The following is a 14,388-nucleotide window of genomic DNA, read 5'->3' as shown; positions in this document are numbered from 1 at the left end:
GCAGAGGGATCTGAGAGTTCTAGTGCATGAATCACAGAAAACTAATCTGCAGGCACAGCAGGTAATAAGGAAAGCAAATGGAATTTTGGCTTTTTTAGCTAAAGGAATGGAATATAAAAGAAGGGATGTGTTACTTCAACTGTACAAGCCATTGGTGATACCACGCCTGCAATACTGTGTATAGTTTTGGACCCCTTATTTGAGGAAGGATGTAGAAGTTTAGAAGACTGAATGGAGATCTAATTGAGGTACATAAGATGATAAAAGATATTGACGGGCAGCACAGTGGCACAGTGGTTAACATTGCTGCCTACGGCGCTGAGGACCTGGGTTCGAATCCTGGACCTGGGTCACTGTCTGTGTGGAGTTTGCACATTCTCCCCGTGTCTGCGTGGGTTTCGCCCCTGATGTGTTGGGTATGCTGGGTCTGTGAGAACTGCGTTTACCAAAGCAGTGAGAGAGACAGGCTACCAACAGTTGTGGAAGTACAACTCTATTTTATTTAACTATGAGCTGTTAAACATACTTGCACTGTGGGTCGACACTATGTTAGGTTGACTGAAGACCTGAGGCTAACCTGACCAGACTATACTGCTAGCACATGTTGATGTCCGTGTTGCTGATCACGGGCTCTGGCTGTCTCAGAGGCTGCATCCCGAACCAGCGGGAAAACTAGTGCCCTCTGGCTTTATAGTGGCCGTGTCCTGTCTGGTGATTGGCTGCTGTGTTGTGTGTGTTGATTGGTCTTTCAGTGTGTCAGTCAGTGTGTGTCTATGCACCATCATATAATGTGTGTATATTATGACAGCCCCCACAACCCAAACGATGTGCAGGATAGGTGGATTAGCAAAATTGCCCCTTAATTGGACAAAAAATAATTTTTTTTAAAAAAAATTGGCTAAAATTTTTTTTAAAAGATATTGACAAAGTAGACACAGAAAAGCTGCTTCCTCTTATTGGGTAATCTAGAATGAGATCATAATTTTAGGATAAGGGGTAGCAGATTTGAAACAGAGTTGAGGAGAAATTACTTCTCTCAACGTGTCGTGAATCAGAGTGCGGTGGATGATGGGACATTAACAAAATTTAAGGAAGAGATAGACAGGTTTTTAATTGATAATTGATGAAGGGTTATGGAGAATGGGCAGGAAAGTGCAGTTGAGGCCAAGATGAGATCAGCCATGATTGTATTGAATGGCAGAGTGGGATCAAGGGGATGAATTGCCTACTCCTGCTCCTAGTTCTTATGTTTCTTATGTTAAGACATCCTTAAGAGACATATCCTGCAGCCAACACCATTGCAAGAATCACATAAATATCAGCCACTTGTTATAATTCAGTGCAACTGCCCTTTAAGAGGACAGACTGCTTTTAAGAACAGAATCTGACTGCACCACATCAAATTCACTCGCGTTGCTTGGCTTCCTGTTGAGCACTGAGGCAAACAGTAGCATGGAAAAGATGGTCCTGCACAACATGTCAGATAAATGAGGTGGCGGCACCAATTTTATGTGCTACCTACCTCCGTTGGAACTGGCATGGGAAGATTGTGAATCATAACTCTCGCACCCAAGAAATGGTACAAACCAATTTTTAGCCCTATAACTTTGAGGAGTGATCTCGAGGGTAGATACAGAGAAAACATTTCTTCTGGTGCAGGCAATCTGGAACCATCTACCTGAAAGGTTTACCTTAATTCAAAGGTGAAGACAGAGATTGACAGGTTTTCTGTGAGGTGAGAATATTACGGGGTATGGATCAAAACTAGGTAAATAGAGTTGAGTCATAAAACAGCCATGACCTGATTGACTGAAGGACCAGTCACGAGGGGCTGAATTGAAAATGAAATGAAATGAAAATCGCTTATTGTCACGAGTAGGCTTCAATGAAGTTACTGTGAAAAGCCCCTAGTCGCCACATCCCAGCGCTTGTCCGGGGAGGCTTGTACAGGAATTGAACCGTGCTGCTGGCCTGCTTTAAAAGCCAGCGATTTAGCCCAGTGAGCTAAACCAGCCCCTTTCACCCTGTCCCTATGTTCCTCAATAAAATGTTGCAGCTTATTTGATTTTGTTTAAAAAAATAAGAACCAGGTCTTTAAGCAATAATTTAACTATTTATTTAAATTTTCAATAAAAAGCCCAAAGCAATGCAGTAACAAAAGTTTTGACATTTTAACATACGTATTTAACAATGATAGTTGGCAGCTTGAGAACTGAATAACTCATGTATACTTGTAATAAAACTGCAAAATAAGTTCAGTGAAACATCACATTCTTGATTTCATATTGCAGTTTTTGACTTTCAAAATGGAACATCCTTTTCCAATTAAATGACAGCATCTCCTCAATAAATACTTAAATATGCATATGTTCGGACAGTTTATGTTAAAGGTCAGAGGAGACAACTGAAATAATTACACACTTCTTTATGGGGAGGTGTGGGGGTGGAGAACAACAATATCAAATAAGTTTTCACGGGAGCTACTCTGTCCTAACATAACTGTGAGGAGGCTGGTTTGGACAGACATAGCAAATATTTTTCTCTGAAAATACAGTTTGGTTTTGAAAATGACAGAAATTGCACTTTTGACAGTAGAAACTTGCTGTACCTGATAAAAAAATAATCACAGCAAAAAGAAGCGAAATATAATCACTCCGGGCTTCGATCACATGCGGTTAGGGTGTGAGGGATCAAACCTTCTCTTGGGCTGAGATGCCGACGGGTCACATTGTTGTAGTTGTTCCACTGCAAAGGAGTAACTGTTTCCAAACCTGAAGCTTTTAATCAGTACACACTCGTCTGCCAGTTATCCAAGCCTTTCCGTCTACACATATGGGCTCAGGCACTTAGAATTTGTCTTATTTTCTCTGCATCTGTCAGGAGCTGCAGAGTGAGATTGGTAATGATGCTAACGGGAAGGACTTTGAATACTGTAATTAGCCTGAGAATGTGGCAGTCATGTTAGTTGGCCGGCGTGGAGGATGCAGTGAGAGGTGGTCATATTTTTAACAGTGGTGGAGGAAGTAAGGTCCTGTCGGCCTTTCTTGATGAATTTCGCAATCGTCGCTGTCATCGCTGTCATTCTCTTCCAGCCTCAGGGGTATCCCTCTGAAAAAGAGAAGAAGAACATCATTAGCATCATGCGACCAGCCGATGGTGAAGTCCTGCACCAAGAATGTAGCAGCTGAAAAGTGTGAGTGAATGAGAAGAAAAAAAAATAATTTTCCGTTGAATGATATGCTCCCAAAATAGTATTCTGCAATCACCTGAAATATTGGTGGACCACTGAGAAATGATGCTACTCAAGCAGGTTCTACAGGAGGGATTGACGCTGTCTACTGAATAACAGATGTAGCGTGAATTGCTGTCCCTGCACATGATACGTGAAAAAAAAAATCATCTGTTAGGCAATCCTCCCCTCAACTCTCTCCTTCAGTTTTCACAGGAATCTTTGCTGATCCTCTTTCTGGCCCAATTATCTGTCTGCATTTGTTTTCACTCAAGCTCCCAAATTAACATTGGAGAGTTTGAGATTATTGATGACAACAGGGATGGGAAACTAGTTGTCAACCTCACAGGCAGACTGAACAAGTGCGGCGTCATGAGCCCCAGATTCGATGTTCAAGTAAAGGAGCTAGAAATGTGGGAAAATGGTCGAAGGCCTTCTTGTCAGTTTGGGTAACAACCTCACCTGGCATCAGGAAACATGAAGAGGCCAAGCGAAAACATACGGGAGGAAAAAATCTTCGGATTATTTTTCCAAAGGGCACCATGGTGGCGCAGTGGTTAGCACTGCTGCCATACGGCGCCGAGGACCCGGATTTGATCCTGGCTCCGGATCACTGTCCGCGTGGTGTTTGTACATTCTCCCCGGGCTTGCGTGGGTCTCACCCTGACAAAACGTTAAATTGACCCTTAATTGGAAAACAATTGGGCACTCTAAATTAAAACAAAAAGGATTATTCTTCCAAAATGTGAAACCAGTATATAATAAAACATTGAAATGAAAAAAACAGAAGCTTGGCTATCACATAATCATGACTGTTTGAAATTATTTTATCTTCTTCCTTACTTGCTTTTCAGGCTTTAAGGTATCCCATGCTACTAACCCAGGGTGTCCACCTATATTTTATCAATATCAATGGATTACCGAGCGGTTCATTTTGCACATGGGAGTAGGATTTGGCATTTCAGCATTCCTGCTGGAACTATCACAGTAAAGTTTCATTCTGTCTGTTTACAGCAGGTAACAATCGAAAAATTATGGAAACAGAAGGAAAGTTCCTCATATCTTGGAACTTCAGATGCAGAAATTGAATTAGTCACGGTATGAAAAATTGTGAGTGCCTATAGAACAGCTGGCCATTTTCTCAAAATTTTCAAAATTACATGATGCATGGCTACTTTTTCAATTACATTTTTCAAAGCAAAATGTGCATGGAAACCAGAATTTGTGACAAGATCTTCTTTACTGCCTGTGCATAGTTATATCATTGTTAAAGTCATGGCTAATAAACACATCAAAAAATGACAGTAAAGTTTAACACCATTGCTTTGTTTGCTATAAGTCGCGAGTCAGCACACCACCTATTTTCATACTGGAGATTTTTTAAATATTCTTTCATGGGATGCGGGCATCACGAGCAAGGCCAGCATTTGCTGCTTATCCCTAACTTCCCTTGAGCTGAGTGGATTGCTATGCCATTTGGAGAGGGTAGTTATGATTGACCATATTGCTGAAGGTCTGGAGTCATATGTAGGCCAGAAGAGAATGGCGAATTTCCTTCCCTAAAGTGGTATGAGTGAACCAGGTCGTTTTTTTACAACATCAATGATAGTTGTCATTGTCATAATATACACCAGTATATCATGGTGCAGACACACACACTGATGGACATACAGTAGGACCAATCAACATGCATAACACCGCAGCCAATCACCAGTTAGAGCACACTCACTATAAAGACAGAGGGCATCAGTTTTCCCGCTCATTCGGGATGCAGCCTTTCAGAAGTACAGAGCTTCAAACTTACAGCACAGATCCTCACCATGTGCTGAGTGATTAGACTGGTTAGGATAGTCACAGGTCTTTAGTTAATCTAACATCGTGTTAACCCACAGTAAGAGTATGTTCAACAGTTTATAGTTTAATAACATAGTGTTGTACTATTTTAAGTGTTGTTGGCCTGAATGTGTTCCATGGATCCAGAGCATCCAACACATCAGTCATGGTCATTGTTATACCCCGCACGGGTCTTACGGGGTAGAGATGATCCACTACCCTTGGAGCTTGCAGAATACAAACTCCCCCTTAACTAAGTACATGTGCCTTTGTATAAATAGAGTTAGCCATCAGGCACTGACCAGAGAAGGCCCAGTAGCCCACGATGGTCTTACGGGGTAGAGATGATCCATGTTACCATTATGCCACCATCTGTGACACGAGACCTCTGGAGGAAAGGAAGGCGATGTCAGGCACATCCATAGATTCTAGTCCTGGTTAAGCTGAAGAAGCTTTTGGGAAGGCTGACACTGAAGCAAGGGCTTCAATTCTCCAAGGATTGAAGGCAGGAGGCCACGGAAATGATGTGCATAAGCTTGGTAGTGGGTGTTTCATTTAACTGACGAAGGAGATACACAGTTGCTTGCCTTGTTAATTCAGAATGTCCAAATTACCTAACAGCACGTCTTTCGGGACTTGTGGAAGGAAACTGGAGCACCCGGAGGAAATACACGCAGACACGGGGAGAATGTGCAGACTCCACACAGACAGTGATCCAGCCGGGAATCAAACCTGGAACCCTGGTGCTGTGAAGCCACAATGCCAACCACTGTCGTGGTGCCCTAGTTCTACAATAGTTAATACCTGAAGGAATGTAACTCCACACTTTTAGAATAAATTTTCAGTGCCAGAGTGGTTGATTGGCAGCAATGAACAATTATCTTGCTATTAATCCCAACAGTGCAGAAGGAGGCTATTCAGCCCATCGAGTATCCACCGACCCCATAAAAGAGCATCCTACCCCAGGCCCAATCCCCCACCCTATCCCTGTAACCCCACCTAAGGGGAAACTTAGCATATCCAATCCACCTTACGTGTACATCTTTGGACTGTGGGAGGAGACCAGAGCACTCAGAGGAAACTCACACAGACACGGGAAAAATGTGCAAACTCTACACAGACAGTCGCTCGAGGTTGGCATGAGAACCCGGGTCCCTGGCGCTGTAAAACAGCAGTGCTAACCACTTTGCCACTGTGTCGCCCCAAAATGGCACCTACAAATGGCATAACTTAAATTTCTTTGTAAGAAGTCTTACAACACCAGGTTAAAGTCCAACAGGTTTGATTCAAACACGAGCTTTCGAAGCGCAGCTCCTTCCTCAGGTGAATGGCGAGGTATGTTCCAGAAACATTTATATAGACAAAGGCTATGTTTCTGGAACATACCTCACCATTCACCTGAGGAAGGAGCTGCGCTCCGAAAGCTCGTGTTTGAATCAAACCTGTTGGACTTTAACCTGGTGTTGTAAGACTTCTTACTGTGCTCACCCCAGTCCAACGCCGGCATCTCCACATCATTAAATTTATTTGACAAATTGAGGTTGTATTTGCCTCTCAAACATGGCAGCTTCATGCCATGCAATTCATGTCAGGAGTGAGGCAAAGAGTGAGGCGCTGATTGTGGTGATCTACCCACTGTATATATGTGTGCTAGCAGTAGGGTGATGTATGGCCGTACCTGTATTACAGGTTTCTCCGGTAAGTCCCAGCCAGCTAGCTCCGCCCACAGGGAGCTGTATAAATATTCGTAAGTTTCACTGAGGTGCCATTCTACAGCTGCCGCCGGAGGAATAGCATCTCACTGTATTAAAGCCTCTCTTGTACTGCACTTAAGTCTTTGTGTACAATTGTTAACGCCACAATTTATTCCAGTGAGATTTTCCTTACACCATGGACATCAGGTTTAAACCTGACGGCCTGCAGCTGGATCCGCAGTTGCCCCACGCCAGGAAAGACTTCATTCACTGGCTTGCAGTTTTTGAGGCCTACATCTCTTCAGTGGACCCTCCACCTTCGGAGGCTCAGAAACGACAGCTTCTTTACTCAAGACTCAGCTCCAGCGTGTTTCCGCTCATTCAAGACGCGCCTAACTACGCCCGGGCCATGGAACTGCTCAAAGAGAACTACGCACAGTCGGCGAACACCCTGTTTGCGAGACATCTACTCTCTACTCGCGTCCAACAACCGGGTGAGTCGATTGAGGACTTTTGGCGGGCCCTTACACCTCTAGTACGAGACTGCGACTGCCAGGCCGTCACGGCCACAGAACATTCCGATTTACTCATGCGGGTGCATTTGTTACGGGTATTGCATCGGACCCCATCCGGCAGCGACTGCTGGAAGGGGTCGCTCTCGATCTCGCGGCTACAAAGACTCTGGCGCTATCAATGATGGCTGCCTCCCGTAATGCGTGACCCTACCCCGCTAGCCACTCGGCCCACCTATCCTACCCCTCGTGGACCCCTCAACCGTCCCCCCCCGACAGCCACCCCCGTGCACTACGCCTGCACAGCTTGCCGCACCGCGCACCCTGGGGTCCCCGCTGCTACTTCTGCGGTCAGCAGAAGCACCCCCGCCAGCGCTGCCCGGCCCGCACCGCGACCTACAAAGCTAGTGGCAAGAAAGGCCACTTTGCAGCGGTGTGCCAGTCCCGAACGGTTGCCGGTATCGCGCCCGAAACCCCCCCTCGCCTCAGCCGATCACACAATGGGCCCTGCTGTCCGCTGCCCCCGACCCCACGTGCGATCAGTGGGCGCCGCTATCTTTTGCCGCCACCGTCATGTGCGCACCATGGGCGCCGCCATCGTCAACCTCCGCCTCCATGTGCGTTCCATGGGCACCGCCATCTTGCCTGCCGCCATCTTGTCCCGCCCCCACAATGTGCGCTCCATGGGCGCCGCCATCTTGCCCGCCGCCATCTTCTTCCTCACAGGTACTCCAGACACCGCCATTTTGTCCTTCCCTCGGGACGGGACCACGGGACCCGGGTCGCTGCTGCTACTCATCGGACTCGTCAGACTCGTCAGCCGATCGCCCGCTACTCGCCTCCGTGACGCTCGACCAGTCCCGTCCTCGCAACCTGGCGTCCTCTTCCACGACGGTGCTCGTCAACGGCCATGTGACCTCCTGCCTCATCAACTCCGGGAGCACCGAGAGCTTCATTCACCCGGACACGGTAAGGCGCTACTCCCTTGCGGTCCATCCCGCCAACCAGCAGATCTCCCTGGCCTCCGGTTCCCACTCTGTCTCGATCCGGGGCTTCTGCCTGGTTAAACTCACTGTACAAGGCGTGGAATTCAAACTTTTCCGCCTGTACGTTCTCCCCAACCTCTGCGCGTCACTCTTACTGGGCCTGGATTTTCAATGCAACCTCCAGAGCCTCACCCTCAAATTCGGCGGTCCTCTACCTCCCCTCACCGTTTGCGGCCTCGCGACCCTCAAGGTTGAACCTCCCTCCCTCTTTGCCAATCTGACCGCAGATTGCAAGCCCGTTGCCACCAGGAGCAGACGGTACAGCACCCAGGACAAGGCCTTCATCAGGTCCGAGGTCCAGCGGCTGCTTAGGGAGGGTATCATCGAGGCCAGCAACAGTCCTTGGAGAGCCCAGGTGGTGGTAGTTAAAACTGGGGAGAAACACAGGATGGTCGTGGACTACAGCCAGACCATTAATCGGTACACGCAGCTCGATGCGTACCCCCTCCCTCGCATATCTGATATGGTCAATCAGATTGCACAGTACCGGGTCTTCTCTGCAATTGACCTGAAATCCGCTTACCACCAGCTCCCCATTCGTACATCGGACCGTCCATACACTGCCTTCGAGGCGGACGGTCGCCTGTCTCAATTCCTTAGGGTTCCCTTCGGCGTCACTAACGGGGTCTCGGTATTTCAACGGGAAATGGACCGAATGGTTGACCGGTACGGACTGCGGGCCACGTTTCCGTACTTAGACAATGTCACCATCTGCGGCCATGACCAGCAGGACCATGACGCCAACCTTGCCAAATTTCTCCACACCGCATCTGTCCTCAACCTCACCTATAACAAGGAGAAGTGCGTTTTTAGCACAGACCGCTTGGCCATCCTCGGCTACGTAGTCCAAAACGGACTACTGGGGCCCGATCCCTACCGCATGCGCTCCCTCATGGAGCTTCCCCTCCCCCGCTGCCCCAAGGCTCCTAGACGATGCCTGGGGTTCTTTTCTCACTATGCCCAGTGGGTCCCACAATACGCGGATAAGGCCCGCCCACTGATCCAGTCCACACAATTTCCCCTCACGGCCGAGGCACGACAAGCCTTCGATCGTATCCGCTCAGACATAGCAGATGCATGCAGTAGACGAGTCACTGCCCTTCCAAGTAGAGAGCGACGCTTCAGATGTCGCCCTTGCCGCCACTCTAAACCAGGCCGGCAGACCCGTGGCATTTTTCTCCCGCACACTCCATGCCTCCAAAATCCGACACTCCTCTGTTGAAAAGGAGGCCCAGGCAATCGTTGAAGCTGTGCGGCACTGGAGGCATTACCTGGCCGGCAGGAGATTGACTCTCCTCACTGACCAACGGACGGTAGCCTTCATGTTTAACACCACGCAGCGGGGCAAGATGAAAAATGATAAAATCTTGTGGTGGGGAATCGAGCTCTCCACCTACAATTACGAGATCTTGTATCGCCCCGGCAAGCTCAACAAACCCCCAGATGCCCTCTCCGAGGTACATGTGCCAGCACACAAGTGAACCAGCTCCGCGCCTTGCATGAGAGCCTTTGCCATCCGGGGGTCACTCGGTTGTACCACCTAGTCAAAGCCCGCAATCTGCCCTACTCCGTTGAGTCACCAGAGACTGCCAGGTCTGTGCGGAGTGCAAGCCGTACTTCTACTGGACAAATCGCGCGTGCCTGGTGAAAGCGTCCCGCCCCTTTGAACGCCTCAGCGCGGATTTCAAAGGGCCCCACCCTCCACCGACCACAACACCTACATTCTTAGTGTGGTCGATGAATTTGTCTAGGTTCCCCTTCGCCATCCCATGCCCGGATATGACGTCTGCCACCGTCATCAAGGCCCTTGATTCTATAGCTCTGTTCGGTTTCCCCGACTATATCCACAGTGACAGGGGATCCTCATTCATGAGTGATGAGCTGCGTCAGTTCCTGCTCAGCAGGGGTATCGTCTCCAGCAGGACAACCAGCTACAACCCCCGGGGAAACAGGCAGGTAGAAAGGGAGAACAGGATGGTATGGAGGGCCGTCCATTTGGCCCTACGGTCCAGGAACCTCCCAGCCGCTCGCTGGCAGCAGGTCCTCCCTGACGCGCTCCATTCCATTCGGTCACTGCTGTGCACCGCAACTAACCACACACCCCATGAACTTGTTTTTGCCTTCCCTAGGAAGTCTACATCCGGGGTGTCGCTCCCGACTTGGCTCACGGCTCCAGGCCCAGTCCTTCTTCGTAGGCATGTCAGGCACCACAAGGCAGAACCCCTGGTGGACAGGGTACGCCTACTCCACACAAACCCCCAGTATGCCTACGTGGAGTTCCCCCACAGCCGCCAGGACACAGTCTCGCTCTGGGACCTGGCTCCCTCGGGTGCCGATCCCATGCCCCCCCCTCCCCCCACCCTCCTTTTCCCCGGTGCCCCCGTATTCATCCCCACCAGGTCCATCCCTCGTTCCCCTGCCCACGATGGAGGACATGGAAGATTTTGGCTCGCTCCCGGAGTCATCCCGCCACTGGCCAGCACCAACACCGCCAGCACCTGCACCGTCGTCACCAATGCCACCTGTGCAGACGTCGCCACCACAGCTATGTCGCTCGCAACGGAACGTTCGACCGCCGATCAGACTCAACCTGTGACCGGATTGCCTGATGGACTCTTGGTTTTCTTTTGTTTTGCCCTTTTGTAAATAGATCACTTTATGTATTATATTATGTATTATAGTTCCACGTCACCCGCGCCGGACTCATTTTTTACAGGGGGTGAATGTGGTGATCTAACCACTGTATATATGTGTGCTTGCAGTAGGGGGCTGTATGGCTGTGCCTGTATTACAAGGTTCTCCGGTAAGCCCCTGCCGGCTAACCCCGCCCACAGGGAGCAGTATAAATATTCGTAAGTTTCACTGAGATGCCATTCTACAGCTGCCGCCGGAGGAATAGCATCTCACTGTAATAAAGCCTCTCTTGTTCTGCACTCGAGTCTTTGTGTACAATTGTCAGCGCCACACTGATTTTCTCAAGTGAACAGTGAAGAGATGCAATTTGGACTGGCAACTTTTGGTTTGGACATTGGAATTGAACTGCGTGCCTGCCTCTCGCCTGGTGTTGCTGTGTCTTTTACACACAAATATCAGCTGGTGCCTTTGGCCTCATCATTATTTTGACAGCAAAATCTGTCCCTGAATTTTCATTTCAGAAAGATGTTCAGACGTCATCAGATTTAATGGACCTCACAAAATATCTTGCTGAGAAGTTGGTTATGGTTCTCAGGATAAAAATATTAACCTTAGAACACACTTGATGATTTGGGGAATTATGATCTGCCTTTGGATAGACTGAAGCAAGAAGTATTAATGATCGAAATGCAGTTAAAGATTGATGATGAGAATTACAATGCATCTGTGCTCTATTTGCTCAAACTGAACAGTTGGAAGCTGTTATTAAAGCCATTGGTTATGAATAGCCTTGAGTTAAGCACGTAAGATTAATTGTGCCTTCTCAGATGGGTCTAACGGTATTGTCTGACAAGATTTAATCAAAGTGAATTCCACAAATGTACTTTAGTCACTGAGTCATATATAATCATCTTTGATGGAACATGTACTGTAATTTCATGACATGGTTACAGGTTGAAACCAAAGCACACTGAAATTGCCTATACATCTGGAAAATAAAATATTCCAATATTTAGTCATGAGCTTGAGATTAATATATCAGTTATGGCCCACGGGATGAAAGATCAATCAGTGGTGCTTTGATTTAATGAGCCAGCCAATCCATCAGGTTAGGAGCTTTGAAGAGAGGTTTGATAAACTCGGTCTGCTCTCACTGGAATGACGGATGTTGAGGGGTGACCATTTAGAAGTCTACAGAAATATGAGGGGCATGGAGTGGATCGTCAGAAGCTTTTTCCCAGGGTTCCAAGAGTCAATTGCTACAGGACGTAAATTTAAGGCGCCATGGGCAAAGTTCATAGAGATGTCTGAGGGAAGTTTTTTATAGAGAGGGCAGTGGGTAGCTGGAACTCGCTGCCGGAGGAAGTGGTGAAAGCAGGTACGATAGTGATAGAGGGGCTCCTTGACAATTGCATGAATAGGATGGGAATAGAGGGCCCTAGTAGTATAAAATGATTTAGGTTAGTTGGGCAGCATAGTTGGCACAGGCTTTGAGGGCCGAAGGGCCTGTTCCGATGCTGTACCTTTCTTTCTTCTTTGAACTGACGCTTTGGCATGTGGCAACGTTTTAATTTAAGAACCCAGTGAATAGAGATGATGGGCGAAATTCTCCGATGTCCGTCGCAATGCCCGGGACCGGCGGCCAAAAACGGCGCTGATGACTCCGGCGTCGGGCCCCGCAAAACATTGCGTATTCTCCAGGCCCGAATGGGTCAGCAGCGGCGTTACGCTATTCACGTCGGTTTCACCCGCTGCGGAAGTGGCGCGTCGGTTGACATCGGGCGACTTCATCAACGCCGCCCGGCGAGACATCACATAAAGAGCCCCCCCCACCCCCCCCCCCCCCCCAACCCAACGGTACTCACAGTTTGTCAGTTCTCTCTCTCTCCCCCCCCCCCCTCCCCCCCCCCCCCCCCCCGCCCCAAAACCCACCGGCACTCGCAGTTTGTCAGTTCTCTCTCTCTCCCCGGCCTGTCACCCACCTCCACGCTGAACGGCGTCAACCATCAGCACTGGTTGACGTCGTTAAAGACCTACTTTGATTAACGCCGACGTGACCCATGGGTCACGTCGGCGGGACTTCGGCCCATCCGGGCCGGAGAATAACGGCAGCTCATAAAACCGTTGCATCCCGCCGGCCCCAGCCATTCTCCGAGGCGGCGGGATTGGCGGCACGCCGACTTCTGGCGGGTGGGAGAATTCTGGACATGGCGGGAGCGGGATTCTCGGCGGCCCCGGGCGATTCTCCGACCCTGCATGGGGTCGGAGAATTTCGCCCCAGGATAGAGATCACAGCTGGTATTAAATCAACGCGCTAAGTCCTGTTCCCGGTAGTTTAGACAGAGACTAGGAAACCAATGCAGCTATGTGGAAAGTATCATTACTGTATAATGATTGACTGCAACAGGGAGATGTTGATCAACTGATCAAGAGTGCTGGACTGAAGGCAGTGAAACAGGTCATGGGAGAGCAAACCTGGGGCGAGAGTGGGAAGCTTTGAAAGGAAAACTGTAATTGTTCCAATGATGAATGTGAACCTCCTGTCAAAATGAAAAAAGGAACTTTATTTCAAATCATCCTTGTGATTCAATCCTTTCCTTAGATTTAATGGATGTTGGAACAAATGTCACTAATCAGTAGAAGCCATGTGCTCATCTTACTCCCCAACTTATCTACTCCCATGTTGAGCTATTTTTAAAATTTGTTTCACTTAATAATGCTTTTATTACTCGGTGGTGGTATATTTCTCCGCAAGACTAACGCATACAAAAACAGCTTACTTTTATAAAACAAGATTCAAATTCCTAGGAGTCCAAAGTAGAAATCATTTATACTTTGTAGAGAAACTGGCAGTCAATTTACATATAGCAAGGTCCGTTGAGCAGCAATAAGACTTTTTAAAATTGTTAATCTGTTGTTTTGGGGACTTCATTGAAGGACACAAGTTGGCCACATTCTGTTGCTTTCATAGGATAAATACATCACCAGCTAGGCCAGTATTTATTGCCCATCCCTAATTGCCCTTGAGAAGGTGACAGTCAGCCCCTTCTTGATCCGCTACAGTCCATGTGGAGCAGGGATGCTCACACCCTTCGGAAGGGTGTCCCAGAATTTTGATTCAGTGACAGTGAAGGAACAGCAACATGGTTCCAAGCCAGAGTGGTGAGTGGCTTGGAGGGGAGTGTGCAGGTGGTGGTGATCCCCGGCATCTGCTGCCTTTTCCCTTCCAGGTGGTAGAGTTCAGGGCCGGGATTCTCTGAGCCTCCGTGCCGAAATCGAGCTCGGCGCGGGGGCGGAGAATGGGCGCCAAACCCGTGATCGGGTCCGATGCCGCTCCCACGATTCTCTGGCAGCATATGTGAAGAGCGAAACAGAGTTAACACGTCAAGTCCATGACTTTCCTCATTGCACTCTTGCTTCTACGTCAAAAGGTGAACTGC

At 48.5% G+C, this 14,388-nt stretch overlaps 1 protein-coding gene across 3 annotated transcripts in view; it reads right to left on the bottom strand.

Moving 5' to 3' along the window:
* Positions 1 to 2,141: 2,141 nt before the first annotated feature.
* Positions 2,142 to 14,388, bottom strand: part of neto1l (neuropilin (NRP) and tolloid (TLL)-like 1, like) — a 376,641-nt gene continuing 364,394 nt past the window's right edge. For all 3 annotated transcript variants that reach the window (XM_038810066.1, XM_038810064.1, XM_038810067.1), the window contains one exon: positions 2,142 to 3,108. In XM_038810066.1, the coding sequence (XP_038665994.1) occupies positions 3,006 to 3,108 (103 nt within the window). In that variant the 3' untranslated portion in view covers positions 2,142 to 3,005. The remainder of the gene's footprint in view (positions 3,109 to 14,388) is intronic.

Source organism: Scyliorhinus canicula, chromosome 10 (assembly GCF_902713615.1).
Source record: "Scyliorhinus canicula chromosome 10, sScyCan1.1, whole genome shotgun sequence".
In the NCBI taxonomy this organism is placed as follows: Eukaryota; Metazoa; Chordata; class Chondrichthyes; order Carcharhiniformes; family Scyliorhinidae; genus Scyliorhinus; species Scyliorhinus canicula.
This window is presented reverse-complemented; position numbering and strand designations above follow the sequence as displayed.